General features: G+C 43.8%; 1 protein-coding gene across 5 annotated transcripts in view; it reads left to right on the top strand.

Annotated features, from left to right (window-relative positions):
• The window catches only part of grin1a (glutamate receptor, ionotropic, N-methyl D-aspartate 1a), a 28,511-nt gene extending 4,905 nt beyond the window's left edge, over positions 1–23,606 (top strand). Inside the window, exons 4-23 of one of the 5 annotated variants that reach the window (XM_076283324.1) lie at positions 2,566–2,628; positions 3,470–3,567; positions 3,975–4,096; positions 5,324–5,498; positions 5,891–6,035; positions 6,301–6,387; positions 6,840–6,975; positions 8,005–8,132; positions 9,214–9,378; positions 10,014–10,132; positions 10,893–11,005; positions 11,542–11,690; positions 12,155–12,312; positions 12,992–13,153; positions 14,437–14,546; positions 14,947–15,092; positions 15,448–15,504; positions 19,150–19,176; positions 19,961–20,071; positions 23,538–23,606. In XM_076283324.1, the coding sequence (XP_076139439.1) occupies positions 2,566–2,628; positions 3,470–3,567; positions 3,975–4,096; positions 5,324–5,498; positions 5,891–6,035; positions 6,301–6,387; positions 6,840–6,975; positions 8,005–8,132; positions 9,214–9,378; positions 10,014–10,132; positions 10,893–11,005; positions 11,542–11,690; positions 12,155–12,312; positions 12,992–13,153; positions 14,437–14,546; positions 14,947–15,092; positions 15,448–15,504; positions 19,150–19,176; positions 19,961–20,071; positions 23,538–23,606 (2,340 nt within the window). The remainder of the gene's footprint in view (positions 1–2,565; positions 2,629–3,469; positions 3,568–3,974; positions 4,097–5,323; positions 5,499–5,890; positions 6,036–6,300; positions 6,388–6,839; positions 6,976–8,004; positions 8,133–9,213; positions 9,379–10,013; positions 10,133–10,892; positions 11,006–11,541; positions 11,691–12,154; positions 12,313–12,991; positions 13,154–14,436; positions 14,547–14,946; positions 15,093–15,447; positions 15,505–19,149; positions 19,177–19,960; positions 20,072–23,537) is intronic. The other 4 variants (XM_076283325.1, XM_076283326.1, XM_076283327.1 and 1 more) reach the window with 4 other exon arrangements.
• The last annotated feature ends 589 nt before the right edge of the window (positions 23,607–24,195 follow it).

The following is a 24,195-nucleotide window of genomic DNA, read 5'->3' as shown; positions in this document are numbered from 1 at the left end:
TCCCATTTCATATCGTACATGGAAGAAGAGGAGGTATACAGCTCTGGAAAAAATGAAGAGACCACTGCACATTTTTTTTTTATGTCATCCTACGGTTGTTGAGTGACATTCGAATAAGTTGACGGTCATATTCAAAATTAAGAGACCACTGCAAATTTGAATATGACCGTCAACTCATTCAAATGTCGCTCAGCAACCATAGGATGACATCAGAAAAATTGTACAGTGGTCTTTTCATTTTTCCAGAGCAGTATATCAGTGTTCACTTCCCAGTGATCTGAGAATAAAAAATAAGCCATGCTATTTCTGGAGCAGAGTGGGTATGTATATGGCCAGAATACAGTGTACCGTGGCAGCTATAAAAAGATGGGAGATACACGCAGTAGGAATATGAAAATATCTTATTTCAACTCTATACTACAGTATGTATTTGTTCTTCACACAGGAGCTTCCTAAATCATTTTTGACTGAGTGCTCTCTCCATGTTGTGTAAGGCATTGTGCCATTTCGCTTATATGACTCATGGTCTGTCAGTCAAGGAAGGTTTGCCCCCAGATCTTATCCACCTACCCTGACACTGATAGACAGCAAGAGCAACCCCAGATCAGATGGGTGATTCAGGTATTATGTAAGGGAATGGTGAAAACACTGTGTGTGTGTTTATATAAACAGTGACCTTTTATAATGCCACAACGAGGGGTTTTGGACAAATATCTTGCTACTAGATGCTTAGGAAGAGTAGACAGATAATTGTAGGTTCAGGGGTTCATTTTTTGAAGAAAACTATGTATATTTAATATTGACTTTGCTGTAATATGTAGGTTAGCTTTAATCTTTAGCAAATGACTGTAAGGCAGACATTTAAACACCATATGTGTTCCCTGGGGCTTTGAGCCATAACAGTGGCGCTGAAGAGAAGAACAGATCCCATTGATAGACATTCTGGCTTGATAGCCTGTGTTTTGCTTGTCGTTCTTGTACAGGTTGTGGACGTCACATTCAGCGTTGGAATCTGCATAAACTGCGTTTTGTGTGGACGCAGAGGAATTCTGCGACATGATTTATTCAGGGCCGTTTAAGCTGTGTATATGCAAGCTCTCCATTCCTCTGGGACTTTAGCCCCCTCTTAACCGAATACTATTCATTGCTGTCTGGTAGCTGCACTCTTTGCATCTCTTTAGATTGTCAAGGAGTCCCAAAAATGTCTCATCTAGGCTGACAGCCAATGGGTTAGCTGCAGTGCGTGGCCTTAATATAGATTTCAGTGTTTACATGAGATGTCAAGTTGAATAGCTACTTGCACCTTCAGGAAATTGTTGGAATACGTAACTAAACCTAGGAAAATGAAGTGCAGCTCTGTTAAATTATTCTAATCAGCAGGATTAGAGAAGCAAAGCCACCCAGCCATCAATGCAGTCAAAAATAGATCCCACATTAATAGATCCTATTTAATATTGATTTCAGAGAAAACAGCATATATTATATTCTCATTGCAGTAGTCAATGACTATAAGGCAATAGGTAATGTTTAGTTATATCCATTCTATTTTGGAAAAAACAGTGCAGTATCTGATGAAACAGAAACTGACTATTTTTAGTTCACATACAAAAAAATTTTTGTTTCAAGTGATGGGCGCTCATGTTTCCTGACAGTGCAGCTCCACCCCCCCCCCTCCCTAAAAACTGTTTTGTGGTCCAGCATCAAAGAGCCTCTGGCAGGTATCATGTCAGGCTACCACAGCCATATGCATGGCATTTGTTTCTGAAAATAGAGCCACGTACAAAAGTGTACAGTAAGCTATGGCACGGGTGGAGGTGTCTGGGAGCAGAACAGATGTTTTGATATATATCCCATCCACAAAATGGTCACTGTTTGGCCTTTGAGATTCCCATGACGTCAAAGTGTTCTCAGGATGGGACAAGATGGTGGCGCATTCGTGCTCTGTCTCCTCCTAGTCATGGAGACTGTGCTGTAGGAAAGCCACGCACACACACACACACACCCACACACATACACACACAAGTATGCAGGCACACACACACCCACCCACATACAGCTACATGCGGACATTTTTGGTGGTCTGCCGACTAGTGACAGGCCATTACTTTGTTGATTCATCTCTGCGTATCCAGACCTTAACGTGCACCGTATTGATAAAGCTGCGGTTGAACCAAGGCCTCCTTAATCAATTTCCCTTTGATATTTTATTACTGTCATCACGAATGACAAATGCACTACTCAAGAGCTTTTCACCTTGGGACACTTTTCGCTTCCAGTCCACGTTATCTGCACAGTACTCTGCAGCAGACATTGTCAGTTTCATAAAGATCGCAGGCCTGACAACCCCCCCACCCCCCAACACCATAACTCAGACCTGGCATCATATCAAAGGGTATCTGTGAACCTGTGGCAGTCTTTGATGTCTTTTGCAAGCCCCAGTGTTAGGAATTCCAATTTGGCACAGAACAATGGGAGATTTTGTTGGATGCTTTGCTGCTCTTCATTTCAACTGTTTATAATACTCTTCTGTGTCTGCATATTTTCTCTGTGCACATTACTCATCAGAATAAAAAAAGGAACTATGAAAACCTCGACCAACTGTCCTATGACAACAAGCGAGGACCTAAGGTATATTTGCATGGTCAATGCACGCCGCCCACCAACTTTGTAAAAGTAGCAACTAGAATCCAGCCCAAACCAGTCACTGGCCAACCCACAACTGCCCTTATCACTGCCCTTATCTTGGTAGCACGTTTTTTTTTCTTTTTTTCGTTGAGACATTTTTTTCCAACCCTTATGATTTCAATGAAGAATGGGTTTGTTTTGAGCGATGATTATGATTTCGATTATGAAGGAAAAAAAAGGAAGCTACACTCCGCTTTGATCATTATCATTTTTTTGTTCCTTTAATGAAGGAATGCATGTCCTCAAGTTCACCCAGAGAACAAAAAAGTTTGCAAGCCTTATGGAGATCCGGTAGTGTTAGGATCCAGTATTTTCCCAGATACTACCGCCTCCCCCGTTTTTTTGTAGCACTTCCTGATTTTTTTTTAGTTTGGGGAAATGCAGTCCCCTCACTTCCTCCTCTCTCACCACCCTTTCACCTGGTTTCCTTTCCGATTGCATCGGTCTTATTTTGATTCCTGGCCTCTAACTTGCACGTCCTTCTCTGGAGCCTTGACAACCTTCAGTTTGCATGCAAACAGAAAAATAAAATTGCAGATTTTTTTCTCTCTCTCCCCCCTCCAAGGCTTTTATTTTATTTCATTTTTCCGTTTTTTTTTTGTTTTTGTTTTCCGTTGAACCGATTCCCTTGGAACTCTGTCCCTTTTTTCTCTCCCCTCCTTTTTCCAACACCAAAAAAAAAAAAAAAAAATCGAATCAAGCAAAAGTGGTTCAGAGGTCTCGGTTCAGAGGTGGTGGGTAAGTAGACCTGCTTGACTGATTCTGTGCCCCAATCACCAAACAGGCAGAGAAAGTCCTCCAATTCAGCCAGGAGACTAACTTAACCGCTCTGCTGCTGGAGGCCAAAGAACTGGAGGCACGTGTCATCATCCTGTCGGCCAGGTGAGCACCATGTGTAGTGAGGACCATAAGACACTGCACTGCCCTTGTGGTTTTATGAGGACCCAATAAATCAGGTCACTTTTCATACACACCTACCTGACACCAATGAAACAGATCACTCTTTCTGAGGTCCACACACACACACGCATGCACACGCAAACACACACAGACACACATCGTCGTTTGATGACAACTCCTATAAAACACATAGCTTCACACTCCATACACACATGTCTTTTGAGGACTATAAAGCATATTCATTGATGTGTCGATCTTGTGAGGACATATCATATGAGTGGATATATCAGTGGACATATGTAGCTCTCATAGAGACATACATTCACAAACTAGTCCCACATGGTTTCTAACTTGTTCTGCTTCTTAAATACATGCCTGTCTGCTTCCAGCGAAGAGGATGCTGCTTCAGTATACAAGGCTGCACGCTTCCTGAACATGACCGGTTCTGGCTACGTGTGGCTGGTGGGAGAGCGAGAGATGTCCGGTAAAGCACTGAGCGAAGCCCCAGACGGTACGTATGGCCTTCTCTCTTGAAACAGTCCACAACGACATCAGAAAAATAAGCCCGGAGAGAGAAAAAAAACACAAAAAAAGAAAACAAATGGTGGCCTTTTTCTGATGTCCCTTCATTGTCAGCATCATACAGAGAGACATCATGCCAGGGAGCATAATCGTCCATATGGTGTGAGTGGGTGTCTGTTGTGTGTGTTAAACGTTTAAACGTTTAAACATTGGATATGTTTAAAGGTTTTAAACGAGCCACCGTTGAAGACACTGTAGAAGCTCTGGCTGAGTGTATCTGATGGAGTGTGTTGTGTGTGTGTGTGAGGTTTTTCAAAGAACTGTTCTTTGACTCAGCATCCTTGCTGGTTAAAATAACCTCCCATATGTTTTATTTCAATTCAAAACATATGCACGGGGAGATCTGTCTGTCTGAGTTTTGAGTAGAATACTGTGTGTGTATGAAATATTAATAGACTGGCTCTCATGAATTTATGAAGGGTCTTTGTCAGTCCCCTACTTTGAAGTTCTGTGGTAAGCGATAACTGTCCTTTCTCTGTCCTTGAATACTACACTAGTCTGTGTGAAGTCTGCACTTTTTTGTGGTCACTGTCTCTCCTTTAAGCACCCAGTCACTCAAAAAACCCTTCTTTCCGAGTCTCACGTCACGTCCTTGTCTAAGCACTAATGGTATTTAACCGTTCACTGTGCAGATTTTTATTGTAAATGTTTATGAAAATGTGTTGATGGTGTAGGTGTTGATATATTGAGACACTACTGGGGCCATTTGCAATAAAAAACTCAGCTGAAGTTGGATTTGAATATGAAGTATATATCGCTTTGGATATATTTCATAGATAAATGTGTGCTGGTCTTTCACTGATGCACTGAGGTGTCGACCCTCCAGATATATCTGGTCCTGTGATGAAATCCAACCTCAAGGGTCTGTGGTAGCCATTCTGGACAAAACACTTACAAACGAAACCTTTGTCTGATGGTCTAGCGAGCTTTCATCTGGTTGTCTTTCCAATCCCCCATGAATTAGAAAAACAACCGATAAAAAGACTCACCAAATCACAAAATGGAGGTCAACCCTTTGTCCTGTAATGGTTGTACAAGAGACCCTATGAGTTTTTTTCTTTCCACTTCCCCCCATGTCATTGCAAAGGGGTGCCTGAAGGTCAGCCCACGGGAATTGTGGGTAATTTGCTTGTTTTCTGGTGTGGGCGTATGGCAGGTCTCATTGGCCTGCAGCTGATCAACGGGAAGAACGAGTCGGCGCACATCAACGACGCAGTCGCTGTGGTAGCACAGTCCATCCAGGAGTTGTTTGAGAAGGAGAACATCACGGAGCCCCCGCGGGGCTGTGTGGGCAACACCAACATCTGGAAGACCGGGCCGCTCTTCAAAAGGTCAGGCCACGAGCATGGAGAAATGTCCGCCTTATTAGGAGCACATATGAACCTGTCTATCACAAGTCAACCGTGATGAAGTTGCACTATTTTTAAACCCTGTACAGCACGGGTCATAGCTGTACATTACTGTATGTCACACATATTGTTTGTGTTTGTGTATGTGTTTCTGTGTTTGCGGTAAAAAGATGAAGCAACTGTTTGTTTGTCTGTCTCTGTGTGTGTAGCCTTCTTGTTACTTGTGATTTATAACCTACTATCAGGTCTGTGGCTGATAGGTGAAGGTCATTCATTAATCTCACTCTGTTATGTCCTCACAACCCCTCCCCACACACAGACACACACATACATACACACACACTTACAGACATTGGGTAATTCTTTTCTGTCAGGGTGCTGATGTCATCAAAATACCCAGAAGGCCTCACGGGACGTGTGGAATTTAATGATGATGGTGACAGGAAGTTTGCTCACTACAGCATCCTCAACTACCAGAAGAGCAGACTTATTCAAGTCGGCATTTACAACGGGACACAGGTAAGGAGCACCAGAAGTTTTGCCAATATGCCCTACTCCACATTTATCTAAAATATTATTGATCGTCTTAATTTGTTATTGCACAGTCTCTTCCAGCCTCCAGCTTCCCTCTTCCAGCTTTACATTCTGAAAGCATGTGGACCAGACAAAGGACATTTAGTAATGTCCTTAACACTAAAAACATTGGCGACATAGAAAAGAGATGTTGATCGAATCATAATAACCTTGGTTAAAGTAGGCTAATATGGTTCTTCTTGGTCTTTAGGTGGTGTTGAACAAGCAGAGGAAGATCATTTGGCCCGGAGGACAGACAGACACACCAAGGGGTTTTCAAATGTCAACTCGACTAAAGGTAGCTAGAATATTTTTACTGCAGGACCTTACCAGCATTCAGTCATGATTACACAAATGCTATGCTACTTATGTTTAGCACATTTAAACATGTTATGTTGGGGATGGTGACACTTTTTGACGGTTTTGATTATTGCTGTGATATCCTGTGTCAACGATACATTTATTGAATCCAACTAATAATGATAATAATACATTCCTGTCACACCTTCCAAGAAGCAAAGACCAGTATTTCTGGTCATCTCTCACAGAGCTATGGCTGTACACTTGGACTGCTGTTAGTGGCTCGTATGATGTATTGCACATGCAGCAGAGAGTGGATATCTGAAGGTCAACTGACATCGAACTGCCGCTGTGCAAAACAAGTACTGCCAATCTCACTGCCTTGTTCTCTCTTTCTCTCACATCTCTCTCTCTCTCTCTGTCTGTCTGTCTCTCTCTCTTTCTGAGTAGATAGTGACTATACACCAGGAGCCTTTTGTGTATGTGAAACCGACAAGTCTGGAAGGAACATGCAATGAGGAGTATACACCTAATGGAGTCTTAATAAAAAAGGTGATCTGCACTGGGCCGAATGAGACCATCCCAGGTAACATCACAGGGACGTTTATGATATCACTGTGCTTTTACTACGCCCGCCATTCCAACTGGAGATGCATACATATATATGCAGTAGGTATTTATATATGTATGCATGCAGCAGCGTGTGCCATGTGCTGTGTGTGTGTATGTGTGTGTGTGTGTGTGTGTGTGTGTGTGTGTGTGTGTGTAAGTGACCATGGTGGTGGTGGTGGTGGTGGTGCGCATGTTGTGTGTACATGGGTGCATCTGGGATTTTTCATCAGGGGAGGTGGGGCTCTGACCTTGTGTGAGTGTGTGTGTGTGTTTGTGTGTGTGTGTGTCTGTGTCTGTGTGTGTGTGTGTGTGTGTGTGTGTGTGTGTGTGTGTGTGTGTGTGTGTGTGTGTGTGTGTGTGTGTGTGTGTATGTGTGTGTGTGAGAGAGAGAGAGAGAGAGGGTGTGAATGTGTGTGACATCTTGTTTGCTCTCCTGCAAACCGCGTGCTCATTTGCTTTGCTGTGTTTGCCATCGATCATAGGTTTGTATAGGTATGTAATGTGTGTGTGTGTGTGTGTGTGTGTGTGTGTGTGTGTGTGTGTGCGTGCGTGTGTGTTGGTTGTGTGTGGGTGTGTGTGTGGATTTAATCATGTTAAGTATTTGTAGAACCAGTGTGGTGTGTCTGTGTGTGTGTGTGTATGTGTGGTAAGGCAAGGTAAGCACTTATGTAAGCTGTGTGGGTTGTATCTTAAAGATAGAGACAAGATTAATTTCTCAATTTGCCCCCCGAGGCAGAATGTGAATTTGAGAAAAACAATTGCCTCTATTTATGAAGAGTGTGCGCCTGCTTAAACCTATCTGCACGATTGTATATCTGGTTGGATTTGGGTATATGGTTGAATGTGTGTGTGTGTGTGTGTGTGTGTGTGTGTGTGTGTATGTGTGTGTGTGAGAGAGTGTGTGCACCATGTGTGTGTGTGTGTGGTCATCCAATCATTAAACCATCCCAATTTGAACCTTCAGTTTGATGTAAACTGCAATCCCTTTCTGGTTTGATTATAGGACGCCCAATTGTACCTCAGTGTTGCTATGGTTTCTGCGTTGACCTTCTGATTAAGCTGGCAATGACCATGAACTTTACCTATGAGGTGCACCTAGTAGCAGATGGTAAATTTGGAACACAGGAGCGGGTGAGTCACCATGAAGGACCGGATATGAAGGATTTAAACAATTTTGACAAGGCTGTTAGGCTGTGAAATTAAATTTTCATGGTTAATATTGAGCAGATGATTAAAATCGTATTTGACAACCTGTACAGTAAACATGCCGATGGTCTTGACACTCCAATATCAACCATGAGCTTTAATGAATTGTTGTAGAGTAACATGACAGCTGTTTGTCTTTGACTTTCAAACGCTACGGAAAATCAATACCCTTTTTGTGGTAGCTGCTAACTGCCTGCTGTTTTAAAGTGTTACTCCATCTTTGAGAGAGGACTCTCCTAGCACATAAGCATGAAGCATGTATACCTTGAGAGCCATGGAAAAGTAGTGATCTGATCAGTGCTCCTGCCATGGTGTGGAAAGGAAGTAAAAAGAGATATGATCCATCCCTCTATCCTGGAGTGGCTTGGTGGTGAGATCCAAGCGTGTGTTGACATGCCAAGATCCTTTAGATCTTTCAAACAAGCAAGATGGGTTGCATGCCGCTTTTCCTGAAACAATTCCACAGATAGAGCCCATACTGAGAAACGCGCATTCAGCCCATTTGTGCTTGTTTGAATCTTGAGAAGCTGAAAAAAAGATTTTGTAAAAAATGCTGAAGACTCATCAAATTTCATCATGTATCACTTGACATCTCATACATTAACATTGTAATTAATATCTTTAGTATACTAAGTGCAACAGAAAATGATAGGGCAATAATAGTTTAAAAACAGTTTCAGAAATTACAGTTAAAATTCGGAGCCTTCCCTTGGTGTGGGAGCCTAATAGACCTCTGAAGTTAGCCTACAAAAATGACCCAAAAGCTGCCATCTTTGCCCATATAAGCAGATCTGAGTATCATCTTTGCCCATATAAGGAGATCCGGATCTCCTTGTATGGACAAAGATGGCACCTTTGGGTCCTATTTGTAGGCAAACTTCAGAGGTCTATGGGAGGTCAATCTGACTTGAAAAGTTTTAACTTCCTTTTTTATATCTCCCCACCAAAATAGAAGGCCAAGTGTAGCAATTTGATAGGTGACTGTAAATCCTCTGTTTCTGTGTAGGTGAACAACAGCAACAAGAAAGAGTGGAATGGAATGATGGGTGAGCTCCTGGGTGGTCTGGCAGACATGATTGTTGCTCCGCTCACAATAAACAATGAACGAGCCCAGTACATAGAATTCTCCAAGCCATTTAAGTACCAGGGCCTTACCATCCTTGTCAAAAAGGTATCAAGGTTTAATTCTCTTCATTCATGATTTCTGTGTGTTTTTGTTTGGTGTTGTACATATTTTAAAGGGATAGGACCAAAAACCAGCAATGAAGCATCACTTTAATCTAGTTTGTTTCAAAGGATGGATTTCAAAGATTATACTGGATTAACAATATACAAAAATGCTATTATTTTACCAATAATACTGTAAAATACGGATGCAATTGATTGTATAACTTGTAGAAATCTACTGTCCTTCTGCCAGTGTTCAGACAAAGAAACCTTGAACATTCCATATAAATGACTCTGGTGCACTGCACTGTGGCAAGCCAACTGGCACATATATGGGATGAGCCAACTTTTTTATGAACAACTTCACACAATTTTTTTTTTTATCTGATCAGAAGTATGTGTGTGATGAAATTGGTCTGAACAGCACTTGCCACTGCCCGATCGTGCTCTTTGTAAACAGCAGAAGGAGTCTCCAGTGGTTTACTCAACTCCTACCACTGGTCCCTCCATCCATGTCCTATTCTGTGTGTGTGTGTGTGTGTGTGTGTGTGTGTGTGTGTGTGTGTGTGTGTGTGTGTGTGTGCACTAGGGGGCGCTATGCATGGGAGGGGGCCTAACTTTGTGTGCTGTGTGTTGCAGGAAATCCCTCGCAGTACGCTGGACTCGTTCATGCAGCCCTTTCAGAGCACACTGTGGCTGTTGGTGGGTCTGTCGGTGCATGTGGTGGCGGTGATGCTTTACCTACTAGACCGGTTCAGGTACAAGGGGGAGATTATGTGTGTGGACGTATGTGTGTGCGTGTGGATGTTTGTCTGTCTGTCTGAGTTTGTGTGTGTGTGTGTGTGTGTGTGAGAGAGAGAGATAAGAGAAAGAGAGAGATAGAGAGAAAGAGAGAGAGAGAGAGAAAGAGAGTGGATAGAAGCCTGTGAGACAAGCTCGACACACATGGCACATTGGTCTGTGTGTGTTTGTGTATGCTTGTATAAGTGTGAATGTGTTTGTATGAGGGTTTGTGAGTGTATGGTACACATGTGTGTGTGTGTGTGTGTGTGTGTATGTGTGTGTGTATGTGTGTGTGTGTGTGTGCGCGTGCGTGCGTGCTTGCGTGTCTGTGCTTAGGGGGGGTGAAAAAAATGTCTTTTTTTTGCTAAGCCTCAGGACCAACGCTGGCCATGCATCATTGTCACTGTCGGCGTGGAAATGGGGGTGTTGGTTGACTGCGCTCTGTGAGGCCATTCACTTTATTTCCTCTTCCCCTGGCACTTATATCTGTCCCCTTTGTCTGTCTTTTATTCGACTTCTTCCCCTCTTTCTAACTCTCTTTTGACCTCTGTCTGTTCATCTGTGTCGTTTCTCCTTCTGCCTCTCTGCTTTAAGGGTCAAAGGTCGTGATGTCTGGAGTCTGACAATCTCTTGTCTAGTTTGTTAATCTATCATTTTTTTCTTTCTTGAGTCGTTTTTCAAGAGTTGTTCTCACGCGATGTCACTTGTGTTCTTTTAACTCCAATCCCCCTCCAGCCCATTTGGAAGGTTTAAAGTGAATAGTGAAGAGGAAGAAGAAGATGCCCTCACGTTATCGTCAGCCATGTGGTTCTCATGGGGAGTACTACTGAATTCTGGGATTGGAGAAGGTAGCCAACCAGAAATGGCACCCAAGTCTGTTGCCTGATCATTCTCTTTTGCTCTCTTGGTTTTGCCATTAAGGAGACCATCTCCTCAAATATCATATATCAGAGGCCACTGCATATTTTTCCTACGGTTGCCGAGTGACATTCAAATGAGTTGGCAGTCATATAAAAATTTAGAGACCACTGCAAATTTGAGTATGACCGTCAATTCATTCGAATGTCACTTAGCAATAGCAAGATGTGCAGTGGTCTCTTTTTTTCCAGAGCTGTAGATGATTGCCATATAGCCAACAAATTTCACAAACTCTGTCATTACCTTCAGTGACCTTCAGAGTTCTTTGATGAGGTTTCTAGTTAAATGGGGCAGACAGGTGTGAAGATAGAGCACTTTGCAAAAGGACAGACAGCCCATATGTCACAAGTAACAGCTTAAATGTCCTATTCGCTTGGGTAACCCTCTCTAATGTGCGTCTGTGCATTGGCTGAGCTTTCTCCCAGGCATCCGCAGGTCTCTCAGTGTGCCCCTTGTCTGTGCCCAGGTGCACCCCGCAGCTTCTCCGCGCGAATCCTGGGCATGGTGTGGGCAGGCTTCGCCATGATCATCGTAGCATCGTACACTGCCAACCTGGCTGCCTTCCTAGTGCTGGATCGGCCTGAGGAGCGCATCACCGGCATCAATGACCCAAGGGTGCGCATTCCCCGCTGTCTGGCCCATTATCCACTTTATCATCTGCACCTTCAGCACACTAGCACACACTAGCACCTCCTGATTATCACAATCATCACAATTAGCAAATCGGATCTTGACAACTGAGCCGCATGTGGTGATCTGGGTGCAGCTCCTTATCACTGAAGTGAGAAGGAAGATGACAGTATAATTGCTACAGTTCCAAGTCTACCCCAAGTCAATCAAATCAGATTGTTACTCCTCATTAAAAATACAGTCATTACAATTACATACTCTAGCATAGCACTCTAGCCAATGCTATTATAATTATGTAGTATAGACTGGACTCACTAATCATTTTCACAATATATCTACTGTAAGTTACCAGGAGCTAGCCATAGTTTTGAATCCTAAATAATTGTTTCTTGCTGTCTTTTCCCCTATTATTTCAAACAAATACCATCCAAAACAATTCCGAACCGCAGCTGAGGAACCCGTCGGACAAGTTCATCTACGCCACAGTGAAACAGAGCTCGGTGGACATCTACTTTCGGCGGCAGGTGGAGCTTAGCACCATGTACCGCCACATGGAGAAGCACAACTATGAGAGCGCCGCCGAAGCCATCCAGGCTGTGCGGGACAAGTGAGTCACCGCTGGGTCGACACGTGGCAGTCTGGCCGCACCGCCTGGCCCGGTCAGTCGGTCAGTCGAGGGGTCCTGGGCCTCGCTGGGATCGCAGGGCACAGCGGCAGCACTTACTGCCAGCTAACCTGCGCTCCAGGCTCAAGACTCAGCCCAGGAGAGGCCTACCTATGTCTCACTCATACTAACCCCAAATTTAGCAAAAGGAAAAAAGCTGGGAGATTACCCCGATTTTTCAGGGTTTTCACAGTCCCAGCCAAAAAAAAAATATATGAAATAGCAATTGGCATGGAGTCCAATGGGGGACGACACTTGGACGACGTGTCATTTCTCGTCCATCGTTGGGTTTTTACTCTAAATTTCTTTCATTTGAAATTGAAACCAAATGTAAACAAAAACGCATCCTATTGAGACGGTGGAGGCGGACCCCAAATTGGGTAGCACACACTCATGCACATACACACAAACAACAACATCATCGGCGTGCCAACCCAAGGCGGCGGTGACAGGGTGGGGAGCGGGGGTAAGCCGCGAGGCCGTAAGTGTGTCTTCTTCTTCTATTTCCTTGTTACTCACTGTACTGTTGCATCGTAACTCCCCCTCCTCCTCCTCCTCCCTCCTCCCATGCCCTCCAACTCCCCCCACCCCCAACCCCCAACCCAACCCCCCTGCCCCACAGCAAGCTGCATGCTTTCATCTGGGACTCTGCGGTGCTGGAGTTTGAAGCCTCGCAGAAGTGCGACCTGGTGACCACGGGAGAGCTGTTTTTCCGTTCGGGCTTTGGCATAGGCATGCGCAAGGACAGCCCTTGGAAACAGAATGTGTCCCTGGCAATCCTCAGGTCTGTCCCAGCCGAAGCTGCAAAAAAGTACAACATCGCAAAAAAAAAAAGTTCCCACTCTTGTAATCCATTTTTTTGTTTCTCTCTCCTTTGTGTTATTTTCTTCTCTTCCTCTTCTTCTTTGTTTCAGAGGTGAGAGACTCGAGTTACATAACTTGACTCGAGTCTGATTTAAGTCGCAAGCATTGATAAAAGACATGACTTTACTTTGACTTGACACCTGCCTTAGACTTGAAACAAATGACTCAAAAGGACTTGACTTTCTAAATGAAATGTTTGCATTGCTTTAGACATTGAGACGATATGTTTTCTTCTTGAAAAATTATTGAGTGATGATTAGTGCAATGTATGCAACCCTGGCAACTTGCCAGTATGCAGTAGAGACACAAAGGGAAGCCCTGCACTTTAAGACTCATCCAAAGAGAATCTAGATTCATAATGTAACCCTGTGGTACTTGGCGGTGTGTGTTGAAGTAAAAACACTGACTGAGTAGAGAGTGTGAAATTTTAATTATTTCATAATTCAGTTTTCTCTGCTTTCTGTCATGCCTAACAATGCCCCTTATCTGTTCTAAAAACACCAACCCACAGCCTCTTGGGACGTATTGCTTAACAAAATACTGTATGCATTCAGGCAAACTGGAAATACCAACGGCTTCAATGTTTCCAAACACTGCAAAGCAAAATTGAGATAAATGACGTGCATGAATATATTAGTTAGTTTTAGAATATTCGTTTTAGAATCTGTGTAGATCGTCCATGTGTTACATGACTTGACTTGTGCCTTGACTTGAGTAATGACTTGACTTGACTTACTTGACGAACTCGACTTGTTTAATTTTCAGCTCAGTGATTTGGGACTTACTTTAGACACGTGTGTGACTTACTCCCACCTCTGCCTTTTAACCCCTCCCCTCCCCACCCCTCCATCCTCACCTCTTTATCTCTTTCTCATCGTCTTTCTCTTTTTTTACACCCCCCTTCCCCCCTTCTCCCACCCCACTCTGTCTGCCTATGAATGTTATTTTTGTGCATTGGTATGTGTGGCTAAGTGTCTCAGCTGTCATGTTAGCATTGTGTGTGTGTGCGCGTGTGTGTGTGCGCGTGTGTGTGGGTGGGTGTGCGCGTGTGTGTGTGTGTGTGTGTGTGCGTGCGTGTGTTTTCGTGGCTTTGATCGTGGGTGAAAGAGCATCTCATGGCTGCTCAAGCGGGTATATTTCTGGATCTTGAAAGTAACCTCTGACTCTTCTCCCCTCACCCCCCACCCCCCCCACCCCCTACAGTTCCCATGAAAACGGCTTCATGGAGGACCTAGATAAAACCTGGGTGAGATACCAGGAGTGTGACTCTCGGAGCAATGCACCAGCCACACTCACCTTTGAGAATATGGCAGGTATGGTCGTCCTCTCGCGAGACAGAGTAATCTAAAAGAGATTGGACAAAAACTGCAGTGGTAAGGTACTGTAGCCATTTTTTGTCCAATTCCTTTTCCCCTTTTGCTGTTGTTTTTCTTTATTTCTTTGTCGCCGTGGGTGTTGTAACATTCCGTGATCTACTTTGAGTCGTATTTTCATGTCAGTGCGAAAATATGCCGAACTTGCATGGCTTTACAGCAGTCGCTGTTACTGGATTGTGACCGTGGCAATCGATAAAGACGCTCCCTGTGCCCGGGTGGCACAAAACAACAGTTGTTCTCTCGATGTGTGCTTGTGCGCCGTGCCCACGTCGGTGTGTCTGTGTGTGGTGTGCTGCTGTCTGACAGTGTCACCTCCCTCACTCTCTCCCCCATCCAGGCGTATTCATGTTGGTGGCTGGTGGCATTGCGGCGGGGATCTTCCTCATCTTCATAGAGATCGCTTACAAGCGCCACAAAGACGCCCGCAGGAAGCAGATGCAGCTGGCCTTCGCGGCCGTCAATGTGTGGAGGAAGAACCTGCAGGTAGGGCGCTCTCCCTCTCAACCCCCTCAGGAGGGAAGCCTCTCTCCCACCACCGCTCGCTCTAACAGGGGGCCCTCAATGCCTCCCTTTCTTCCTGTCCTTTCCTGCGGTCCGGGGGTCCACGAGTTTCGCTGTTCGTTCCAACTCCTGTTGGCTAGCCCAGTGTGGAAAAAGCGTTTTTTTTATAAATTCCCACTGGGCCATGGCCAGTTCTTGGAACAGTCGTGTGGTCAAGGCTGCTCTGTTCTGGTGAAAGACCAAACTGTGGCAGTTGCAAAGCCTGAGGCAACCTCGGAATTATTTAGGCTCCAGTCCTGTCCAAAACTGGAGCACTGTCTTTTGTTTGTCCCAACAGGACAGTAAGGAACCTTCTGGAAGTCAAGTTTTGGGCGCAGCTGCAACGCCATCTTTAGTACGTAATACACAATAAGCTAAGCAATTCTGTTGCCATATCACTTGAGGCGGAAAAAAATTCATCAAGAAGTGAATTAAGCTATTCTAACTGTAAATGTCTGATGAAATTGCATCTTCAAAATCATGGCTGTTCATTTTGTTTTTGCTATTCTCATTTTGAAAGATTGGGCTACAAAACAGACATGTGATGACACATCGCACATCGTTAACACCACATTAACACTGCATAAATATAACAGTTGTCATCATAAGTCACCAAAACGATTAGCTAAGATATTCCCTCACTGTTTGGAACGAAATCACATAAGAGTCAAACAAACAAGACTACACACATTGGCTGTTAGAGAGAAAGTAACTGTCGAGTTTTTTTCAAGGCAACATAGCACATAACGTATCAACATAACACAGCTGATGAAGGCTGTTATCAGTGGTAATCCACAGACTGTTTTGGCCTGATAAGTCAGATTCTTTGGAGCGAAGTGAATAAACCTCAGCCCCGTATGTAATTACTGCTTTAGCTCAAGTCCCGCAAGCGCCTCAGGTAGGCTGCCATCAGAGAGGTTAAAAATAGAAAACCAGGCAGGGAGAGCATTTCAAACACAGTGGCAACGTTGTGAAAGCCCATCTATATTTTACAGAAAATCCATTAAAATCGCACATCGCTTCTGGCTCATCAAGCATGTAGAAAGAAACGGAGAATAAAGATGCTATAGCCACCACTGATGTATGTGCCCAGCGACTTCTGCTTTATCTATCCGCTCTCCCCGACCCCAATCTCTCCGGCGGGGCAGGGAGGGATCGGAGGTCTCTCCCCTCCTCTCCATCCTTGTGCTATTTCTGGCCTCTCCCACTGCTGTTCTCTGAAGCAGCAGGAGAAGAGAGAGGGGGTGTGCAGGGATGGCGGTGGAGGCAGAAGGTGGGGGTGGTGGTGGGGTTGTCTGAGAGGAAGCAAGTCAAATAGCGTGCACTTCGACACTGTGCTATCAGTGGGCGGGTGGGTGGCGGGAGTCAACCAGCCGCACGCTGGGTCTTTTGTGCATGTCTGACAAAAGGGCTCCCCTGCCGCTACTGTTGAGCGGGCAGTGGGGCCCGAGACAGGTAAGGAAATCACAGTCTCTTGGCTGCCTCAGGGCAGCGCGAGGTCTCCACTGGATAGCGTCTGTCTGTCTGCTGCCTCCAGTCCAGCACATACTCTACGTGTGTGTCTCTGTGTGTATTTTATCTATGTGTAGGCAGGCACACATTTGTCAATTAACAAATGCATGTAGCCTCCCTACCTGGAGGACAACCGCGCACAAACTGCTGACCTGTGTGACACTGCATGCTCCTGAGGTAGTTGAACAAATCCCTTCTAGTATGTTGGAACTGGATCTCAGGTAGCGGAGACATCAGTGTGGCTACAACTGCAGATGCATCTGGAGTTGGGATGCAGTGTAGCGAGCAGATCAGCAGTATGCATGGTCTCTTTGTGTCTCTGGGAACTCCCCAGTCAGTCTAAACCATCTATTTGACTGCTTGTGTCTCAGTGTCTGTGTATTTACGTGTATATATCTGTCGGTATGCTTGTGCAAATGGAAGCTCATTTGCACTTGTGTACAATGAATTATACGTAATTCTATAGGACTGGGTACACTTCTGAATAACCTGTCTCTTTTCCTGTCTAACTGTCAGCACCAGGCTTTGTCAGCTTCGCTTTACTGTGGAGAGGTCTCAAAGTGCATGTGTGTTTCTCAGCTGTTGTCGTCCCCTGTGTCAATAGCACCCTTGCAAATAACTAGCATTTTGTCCTGAGCAGCAGTTATTCAGAAGTGTACCACTTGAAGGAGTGGGCATGGGCAAATTGGAAACAAGCCTGCTGAAGTGATGACATTTCAACTTCATTGAATCGAAAGGGTCCAGAGAGCTACAGCCCAGTTAGCATTACACAATGCTTCCTTTTGCATTTGTACATGCTAATGTGAAAGGCAGAGAGCAGTCATCAACTGCTGATGCCTATGACTGGCTATTCCAAGTCCACAGTAGCTTGCCTGTTGGACTCTAATGGCTCCCCATAACTAAGCTAACATCACAGCTAATGGCTACCTTACACCAAACAACTTTGACAAGATTTGGGAAAGATTCTTGAAAGATTGTAGTCTTTCAACTAATGCCCCCCCAAATCTTGTCAAAGTTGTTTGGTGTAAGGAGGCCATAAGACGCACACTTGAGGCTATTTTCTAAATTCTCTACATTTGCTAATTAGTTTCCTGTGGTTTCTTCTTCCTTTGAATAGCTTCAGCTACACATTAGCTGTATCACTTCAAGCTATATGGACCACATCCACATTATGACTCATCATTTTACTAAGATGATGAAAGGAAGACAGTTGGTGGAAGGAGGAAAGCAAAGAAGGAAGCTAATTTAGAGGATTGGAACTAAAGCCTAGAGTTCTAATGGATCTTAATTAGTGTACATGTGTCACAGCGTGCAGCTTCCAATTGGTGTAGCATGCGTGGCAGAGCCAGGACTGTGCTGAAGCAGCACTTCGCCATTGGTCAGGGTTACACATCAATCAAGTTAGCAGATGTCTTCAAGAAATCAGAACAATAAAAGGTTTAAAGATTGTCGGGTAAAGTAACATTCATCTTTTCAATAAAAGGTAGCCTAAATGTGAATGTCAGTTATCTAGGCCTACAATTCACTTGTAGTTTTTAATTTTTTCCATTCACATTTCTTACAGATATTCCATTTATTTCTCTTTTTTTACTCACCATACATTTTTTCAACCATAGGAGATAATTTATTTACATACCCATGAGTGCAGTAGAGTGGTGTGTCTGCGCCACTACTGTCCATATAATTTGCCACCATCTACAGTAGATTGCGCTTTGCCCCTACTTCCTTGAGCCACACCTCATGGCATTCCCTCCCTAAAAACAACTAAAGAGAGATGAGAACACTGACCATATGACCTGACGTAAGGGGATGTCCTGCTGGTCCAGTGCTGGCCTGGGTTGAAGTATATACAATGTTCTTTTTTCGCCTCTATTCCTTTCCCCCTTTTGCTGCATGTGCTAACCAGAAATTCACATCACACTGCTAGCTAGTTGTTAGCTATTACCACAGACAGTAAAGAAATGGATGAACAGTATTACATGCAGTACTCTATCTTTCAGGCTTAGATTCTGTTATTTAGTCCCCCTAGTGGCCACCATACTTAGCTTATTTTGTACTTTATTGAAATAGTGTAGTGATACAGATACACAGATATGATTACAGATATTCAAACCTGTATCCTACAGGAGGTAGGCTGTAATTATAACACCAGTCTGGTGTAACGTGTGTGAGGTGAATTTCCGTTATACCCAACTAGTGGTATAATGAATATCGGGGGCTTTTATAGTTCTCCATTTTGATATGAATCTCTTTATTTGTCTTTTTTCATTCCTATTGCTTGCCATGCTATATATATCTGCCAGTATGGTTTTCAAGTGTTTGGCTTTTGATGTTGTCATTTCTGCAGCAAGCTGCTTTCTTTTCTTTTTTTATTATTACAATTTTTTTCCGTTCCTTCAGCTTTCGCTTCTAAATCTTAGAGTATAACGATCTTATAGTAAATAAGATGATTATTCATTTATTTTTTCTTTTCTCCCCCCCAATGCAGCCCTCTTCCTCTGTAGAGACACAGGATGTAAGGATACCTTAATATGACCTTTATTTCACACAAACACACCACAGTCTTGGTCTGTCTCATGCGCATCATAAGGAGAGGTCTGAGAGTAGCCGAGGGCCACGTTTACGCTTGAAGGGAGAGAGGGGTCCAAATAGCCAAACCTCTTGGAGCATGTTTCTTTTCCCTTATTTTAATCATTGTTATACTGTTGTGAATGGAAAGTGCCATAGCTGCAGAGGAATAGCTGGGTGAGACAGTTAAGAGGAGATCGTCCCTCCCAGCTGATGTGAAGCCTTGTTTATTTTGTCTTTGTGTTGATCTTGGGTAAGGTTGACTCAATTAGGGATATAGATGCCTTAGCAGTGGCATTATAGTGATTGGTTGTTCGTGGCCAAACACACACCCAACAATCAAACACTCTTCCCTGATAAGACAAGCTGGAGACAGACAGCGTCCCATTCATCATAATATCAGATGGTGTCTGTCCATCTTTTGAGTGGGAGCGTCCCAGTCCCAGAGGATGGAAGGGTGAGCGCTAATGCGTCCCTTCAGAGACTGGTCAGAGTGGCATCAGTCATGCTATGGTCCCCATCTGAAGGTCACCTCTGTGAGATAACAGAACAGTGAGTGCATGTGCACTTTGAATGCGTTAACGCAATAAATGGGGAATGAGCCCACAAGGGTAGGGATGCTGGCTAAAGGGGGTTGATGGGATGGGGTCAGAAGGATGTAGGTAGACTGACACTAGCTGTGTGGCATAGCCCGAGACCATGAATAATTGTTGTGCGTATATTTATTTTAGGATAGAAAAAGTGGTAGAGCAGAGCCCGACCCCAAACAGAAAGCCTCTTTTAGGTCCATCAGTACGTCCCTGGCCTCCAGCATCAAGAGACGTAGGGCCTCCAAAGACACGGTAAGGAGAAGACAAAACGGCACCTTCCCCTTTACTCTATCACTCAACCTCTCCCTCTGTCTCTGTTTTCTCTTCATCCCTCTCTTCTTTCTTTCTTTCACTTTACCTCCCTCTCTCTCTCTCGCTCTCTCTCTCCGTCTTCTCTTCCTGTCGCATCTCCACTGGGGCGTTGTCCTTCACGCATCACACATGGCGACTGTTGCCATGGCCACGTGTCTGTCAGTCAGCCATCGTTCTGCCATTCAGACACCATCTCTCAGGACACGCCCCCCTGAGGATCCTAGACAGGCAGGCAGGAGGGATAGGATTCAGGGTTCGACAGGTCTAAGGATTCAGCTGGGGGATTCTGGAATACTGGAGGGTTTGTGGAGCAGGGTAGGGGGGGCGAACACATGAACTACAGTGTTGTTTTAAGTGGTATTTCTTATCTTTTATTTACTTCTCCCAATTCTTTTTTTTTTATTGAGGAAGGGGCAGCCAGAGGGATGTTTGGGCTGCTGTTTACCCCAGCGCTGTGTTCATTTCAGTGATTTTTATGTTGTGGTTTGTTTTTACTATTTTTGTCATGTGTTGTTTTGTATTCTTTTGATTGTGGTTGTTATGTTGTTTCCTTGAATCTGCTTGACCCTGGTATATATGAACTAGTTTCTATGTCACTCGAATCTTGCATTTAGTTTTGTGGTGCATTTGTTGTTTGGAAATGCATGCTTCGATGTTGTGGCATTTTGCCTGATTTCAACACACCGTCCCTGACATTATCCAAGATGGAAGTCAACATACCGGGTGAAACTAACCTCCTTGCTTCAACAGGAGATCATCATTTCCAGAACTTTGTATTCAATTATATTATTTTGCATGTGTTGAAATTAGGAATAATCTATTTTGAGGATCCAAAATCATCATTTTTAGTTTGTCTTCTATCTTGTTGTCAATTTCCCATGGTACCAGGTACAAATTGGTTTACTGGGACCCAAATAGATTATATATTGTATGCTATTCTTTGGCCATATTATTCAATATTCATTTATAGTTTTATAGTTGCCAAAGAATAAAAGGTCTCCAAATTTAGTTCCAAGCTAGTCTATGGGAAGATATGGAATTAATTTAGTGTTATCTCAAAAATAGGACACTTTTGGAGCCCTTCGTTTCTTCTGCAACCATATATAGTTGACCCAGAGTGTTTTTACATAACTTCCCTAATTACCACTTGCTATTAGGAAAGCATGGTTAGCTGCTGCTGCAAGAAAACACCAGGGGAGCACGCAACAGTATTTCTTCCTCACTTCTCTTTCTTTTCTCCCTGGCCTTGGTTTCGAAACCACAGAGGTTTCATCACTGCGATTTCTCTCTCTTTTGGTTGTACAGTTCTGTGTAGACATCTTGTGTTATTTCTCCCCTGATGTGACGCAGGTGTGTGAGCCTCCGGCCGCGGGCAGGAGTCAGTTGTATGAGTGTGGGAGATTTGTGGATGCTGGGTGGGAGGGAGGTAGAGGGAGACAAAACCCAAATCAAACCACAGGGAGAGGAGGCGCCCAAACCAGGTGACATATGACAGCAGAAGACAAACGACAACAACAAACAACATCAGCAACAACAACAACCAAACAAGCACTAACCCCTGTTGCAGCCATCCGTTTCTCCTGACCCATCGTTTTTCTTTTGATATCAATGTTGTTTCTTTTCTATATGAATGGATATCTATGGATCTGTTGAGTCTCAGTGTCCCTACCCCCTTCCACTCACATGCCACACAGCTCCTCTCCTCCTCTGCAAGCATGCAAACTCTGTTCTTTTATCTGTCCGTAGAAGTAGTTGATTGTCGTTGGTCATTAGTAACAGTAGTAGAAGCGATGTGTGCTGGTGGTAGTGGTGGTAGTCTTAAGTGTTGTGTCTTCTCTTGATCCACTGTCTCTCGGCAGGGGGGCACTGTGGTCAATGAGCATTGGGAATGCTAGCAGCGAACCTCCGCAGTGATAATGAGCACTTTTATTGACAGCGGTATTGAAAAGCATTCGGATGACGATGATGCAACTCCACGGGCCCTGTGTGAGGCGAGCCATTTGGCGCCTGCCAGTATTGCTGACAAACGCGCCAGAGAAGTGGTTTCTCGGCAATATAGGAATGGCGCTGAACGCCAGGCTCAGAGCGTAGCAGTTGCATCATAAGTTTTATTTTTTTTTCTTAAAAAGTGAATGCAGTGTAAGCTTGTCCTGTGGGCAATGCACTGCCCTGATGGAGCACTCCATCACCGATTCAAACATAGAACAAAAATAATTATACAACATGCAAAAGATTATGTGCAATACAAAAAAATAGTAGATTCTGCTTCTAAAAAAAGAGAATCACTTTTAGAATAAAAATTAATTTCATTAGAAATTATATTTTGGATTTTTGTGAAGGAAGAAATCTATTAGTAGTATCTGCTTTAAACAGATCATTTTAGTATGAGGAATGGTTTTAGATTTATTTTATTACGGATAATATATTTCCAGCATATGTTTCATCATTCACTCAGTAATCAAAGTCCATTGAAACATTTGATTAACATGCTGGAAACATCTGAAAAACAGACCTCTAATATGGAGAGACATGAATAGCAATGTGGTAAATTAATACCATTCAGGACAATTTGATCAGCTTCACAAAAAACTGTTGTGATAAAGTGCTTAAAGGTTTTGTACCACATTTACAATAGATAAGGAATTAATCACTACCCACAAGATGTGTTTCACTGTGGAGGAAGTATCCTTACTATTGTAATCTGTGGTCACTGCCATAACTGGTATCCAATTTTATGGCTCACTGCGTCAGTTGAATTTCTCACAGCACTTTCTGAGATACCCACCCGGTGAACAGATTCTCTGCATGCATCTGGGTGTTCAGAACACCCAGCATTGCAGAGACCCTTGAGTGAGAATTTACTGTCGTCCTTCAGAGTCGTTCACTTCAGGAACAGAAAAAGGACTCCATCTGTAAAGCTTGTGTCAAACTTAATAACGGTAACCTCATGTACAAGTCTTTGTTGATAACTTATTACATAACTTTAGAATGATGAGGTGGACAAACCCTTAAATATCAAATTTGCTTTACACAATGGACTTCACTTTTCCCTTCCTGGTTGTGATTCTGCCAACCCACTTCAGGTATAATTGCCATCAAATGTGGGCCAAGATTTTAAAAAGATTAAAAACTCAGATATATCCACCATAAGGTTGTGCGACTGAATATTTCTTCATGTGCACCATTACTAAACACATAATTGAATTACCAAATTTGTAATAAATTTTATTTTAAGACTCACTATTTGAGCAGTTTTCCAAATGGCATTACCTCTGGTGGGATTTGAAGGAACCATTGGTTTGTCTGTTGAAGTATGTGGTCACTGGTTACCCTGCATAGCAAGTGAACTGACAGCCCCCTCTCCTGTTGTTTCTTTTCCTCCCTTCTCTATGCCCCCTGTTCGCAGCAGTACCCACCCACAGACATCACTGGGCAGCTCAACCTGTCCGACCCGTCTGTGAGCACGGTGGTGTAAGAAGCGAGAGCGAAAGACAGAGAGAGAGAAGAGGGAGGAGACGTTCACTCCGAACCGACAGAGAGAGCGATAGAGAGAGAGAGAGCGACAGGAAGGGGAAGGGGTGAGAGATGTGGGCCCACTCCCAGCTCCCCCTTGTCGACTCATGGATCAATCACAGCTTGAACACTGACGCTGAACTTCAATCCCCAAACTTGACATTCCCCCCTAACCCACCCCCCGGCACTTTCCAGTGGAGCCGAGAGAAGAATCACCCCCCCTGCAGGGAAGGAATGTCTCATCAGAACACTGAAGCTGTCAGAACCCATGCTTGACATTGCACTAGCCTCTGAGTCTGCATAGATTAGAGCCTAATCAAAGCCACACAAACACACGTGTACACACACACACACACACACACACACAGACAGGGATCATTTATACAGTGCACTTTCAATCTCAGTTTATTTAGTCTGTAGATATTTTTTCTCTTATTTTTTCTTAATATGTACAATGGATTTAATTAGTTAAATATGTTATGTTAATACAGTTAATACATAGACTTACAATACTGTACATATCAAACCCATATTGTAGGGATTCAGATATG

This window comes from Alosa pseudoharengus, unplaced genomic scaffold (assembly GCF_046254945.1).
Source record: "Alosa pseudoharengus isolate Yale_2024_CS ecotype anadromous, Long Island Sound unplaced genomic scaffold, YU_APseudo_1.1 YU_APseudo_1.1_scf_14, whole genome shotgun sequence".
Lineage (NCBI taxonomy): Eukaryota > Metazoa > Chordata > Actinopteri > Clupeiformes > Clupeidae > Alosa > Alosa pseudoharengus.
Note: the sequence above shows the minus strand (reverse complement) of the source record. Positions and strands in the feature narration are given on the sequence as shown.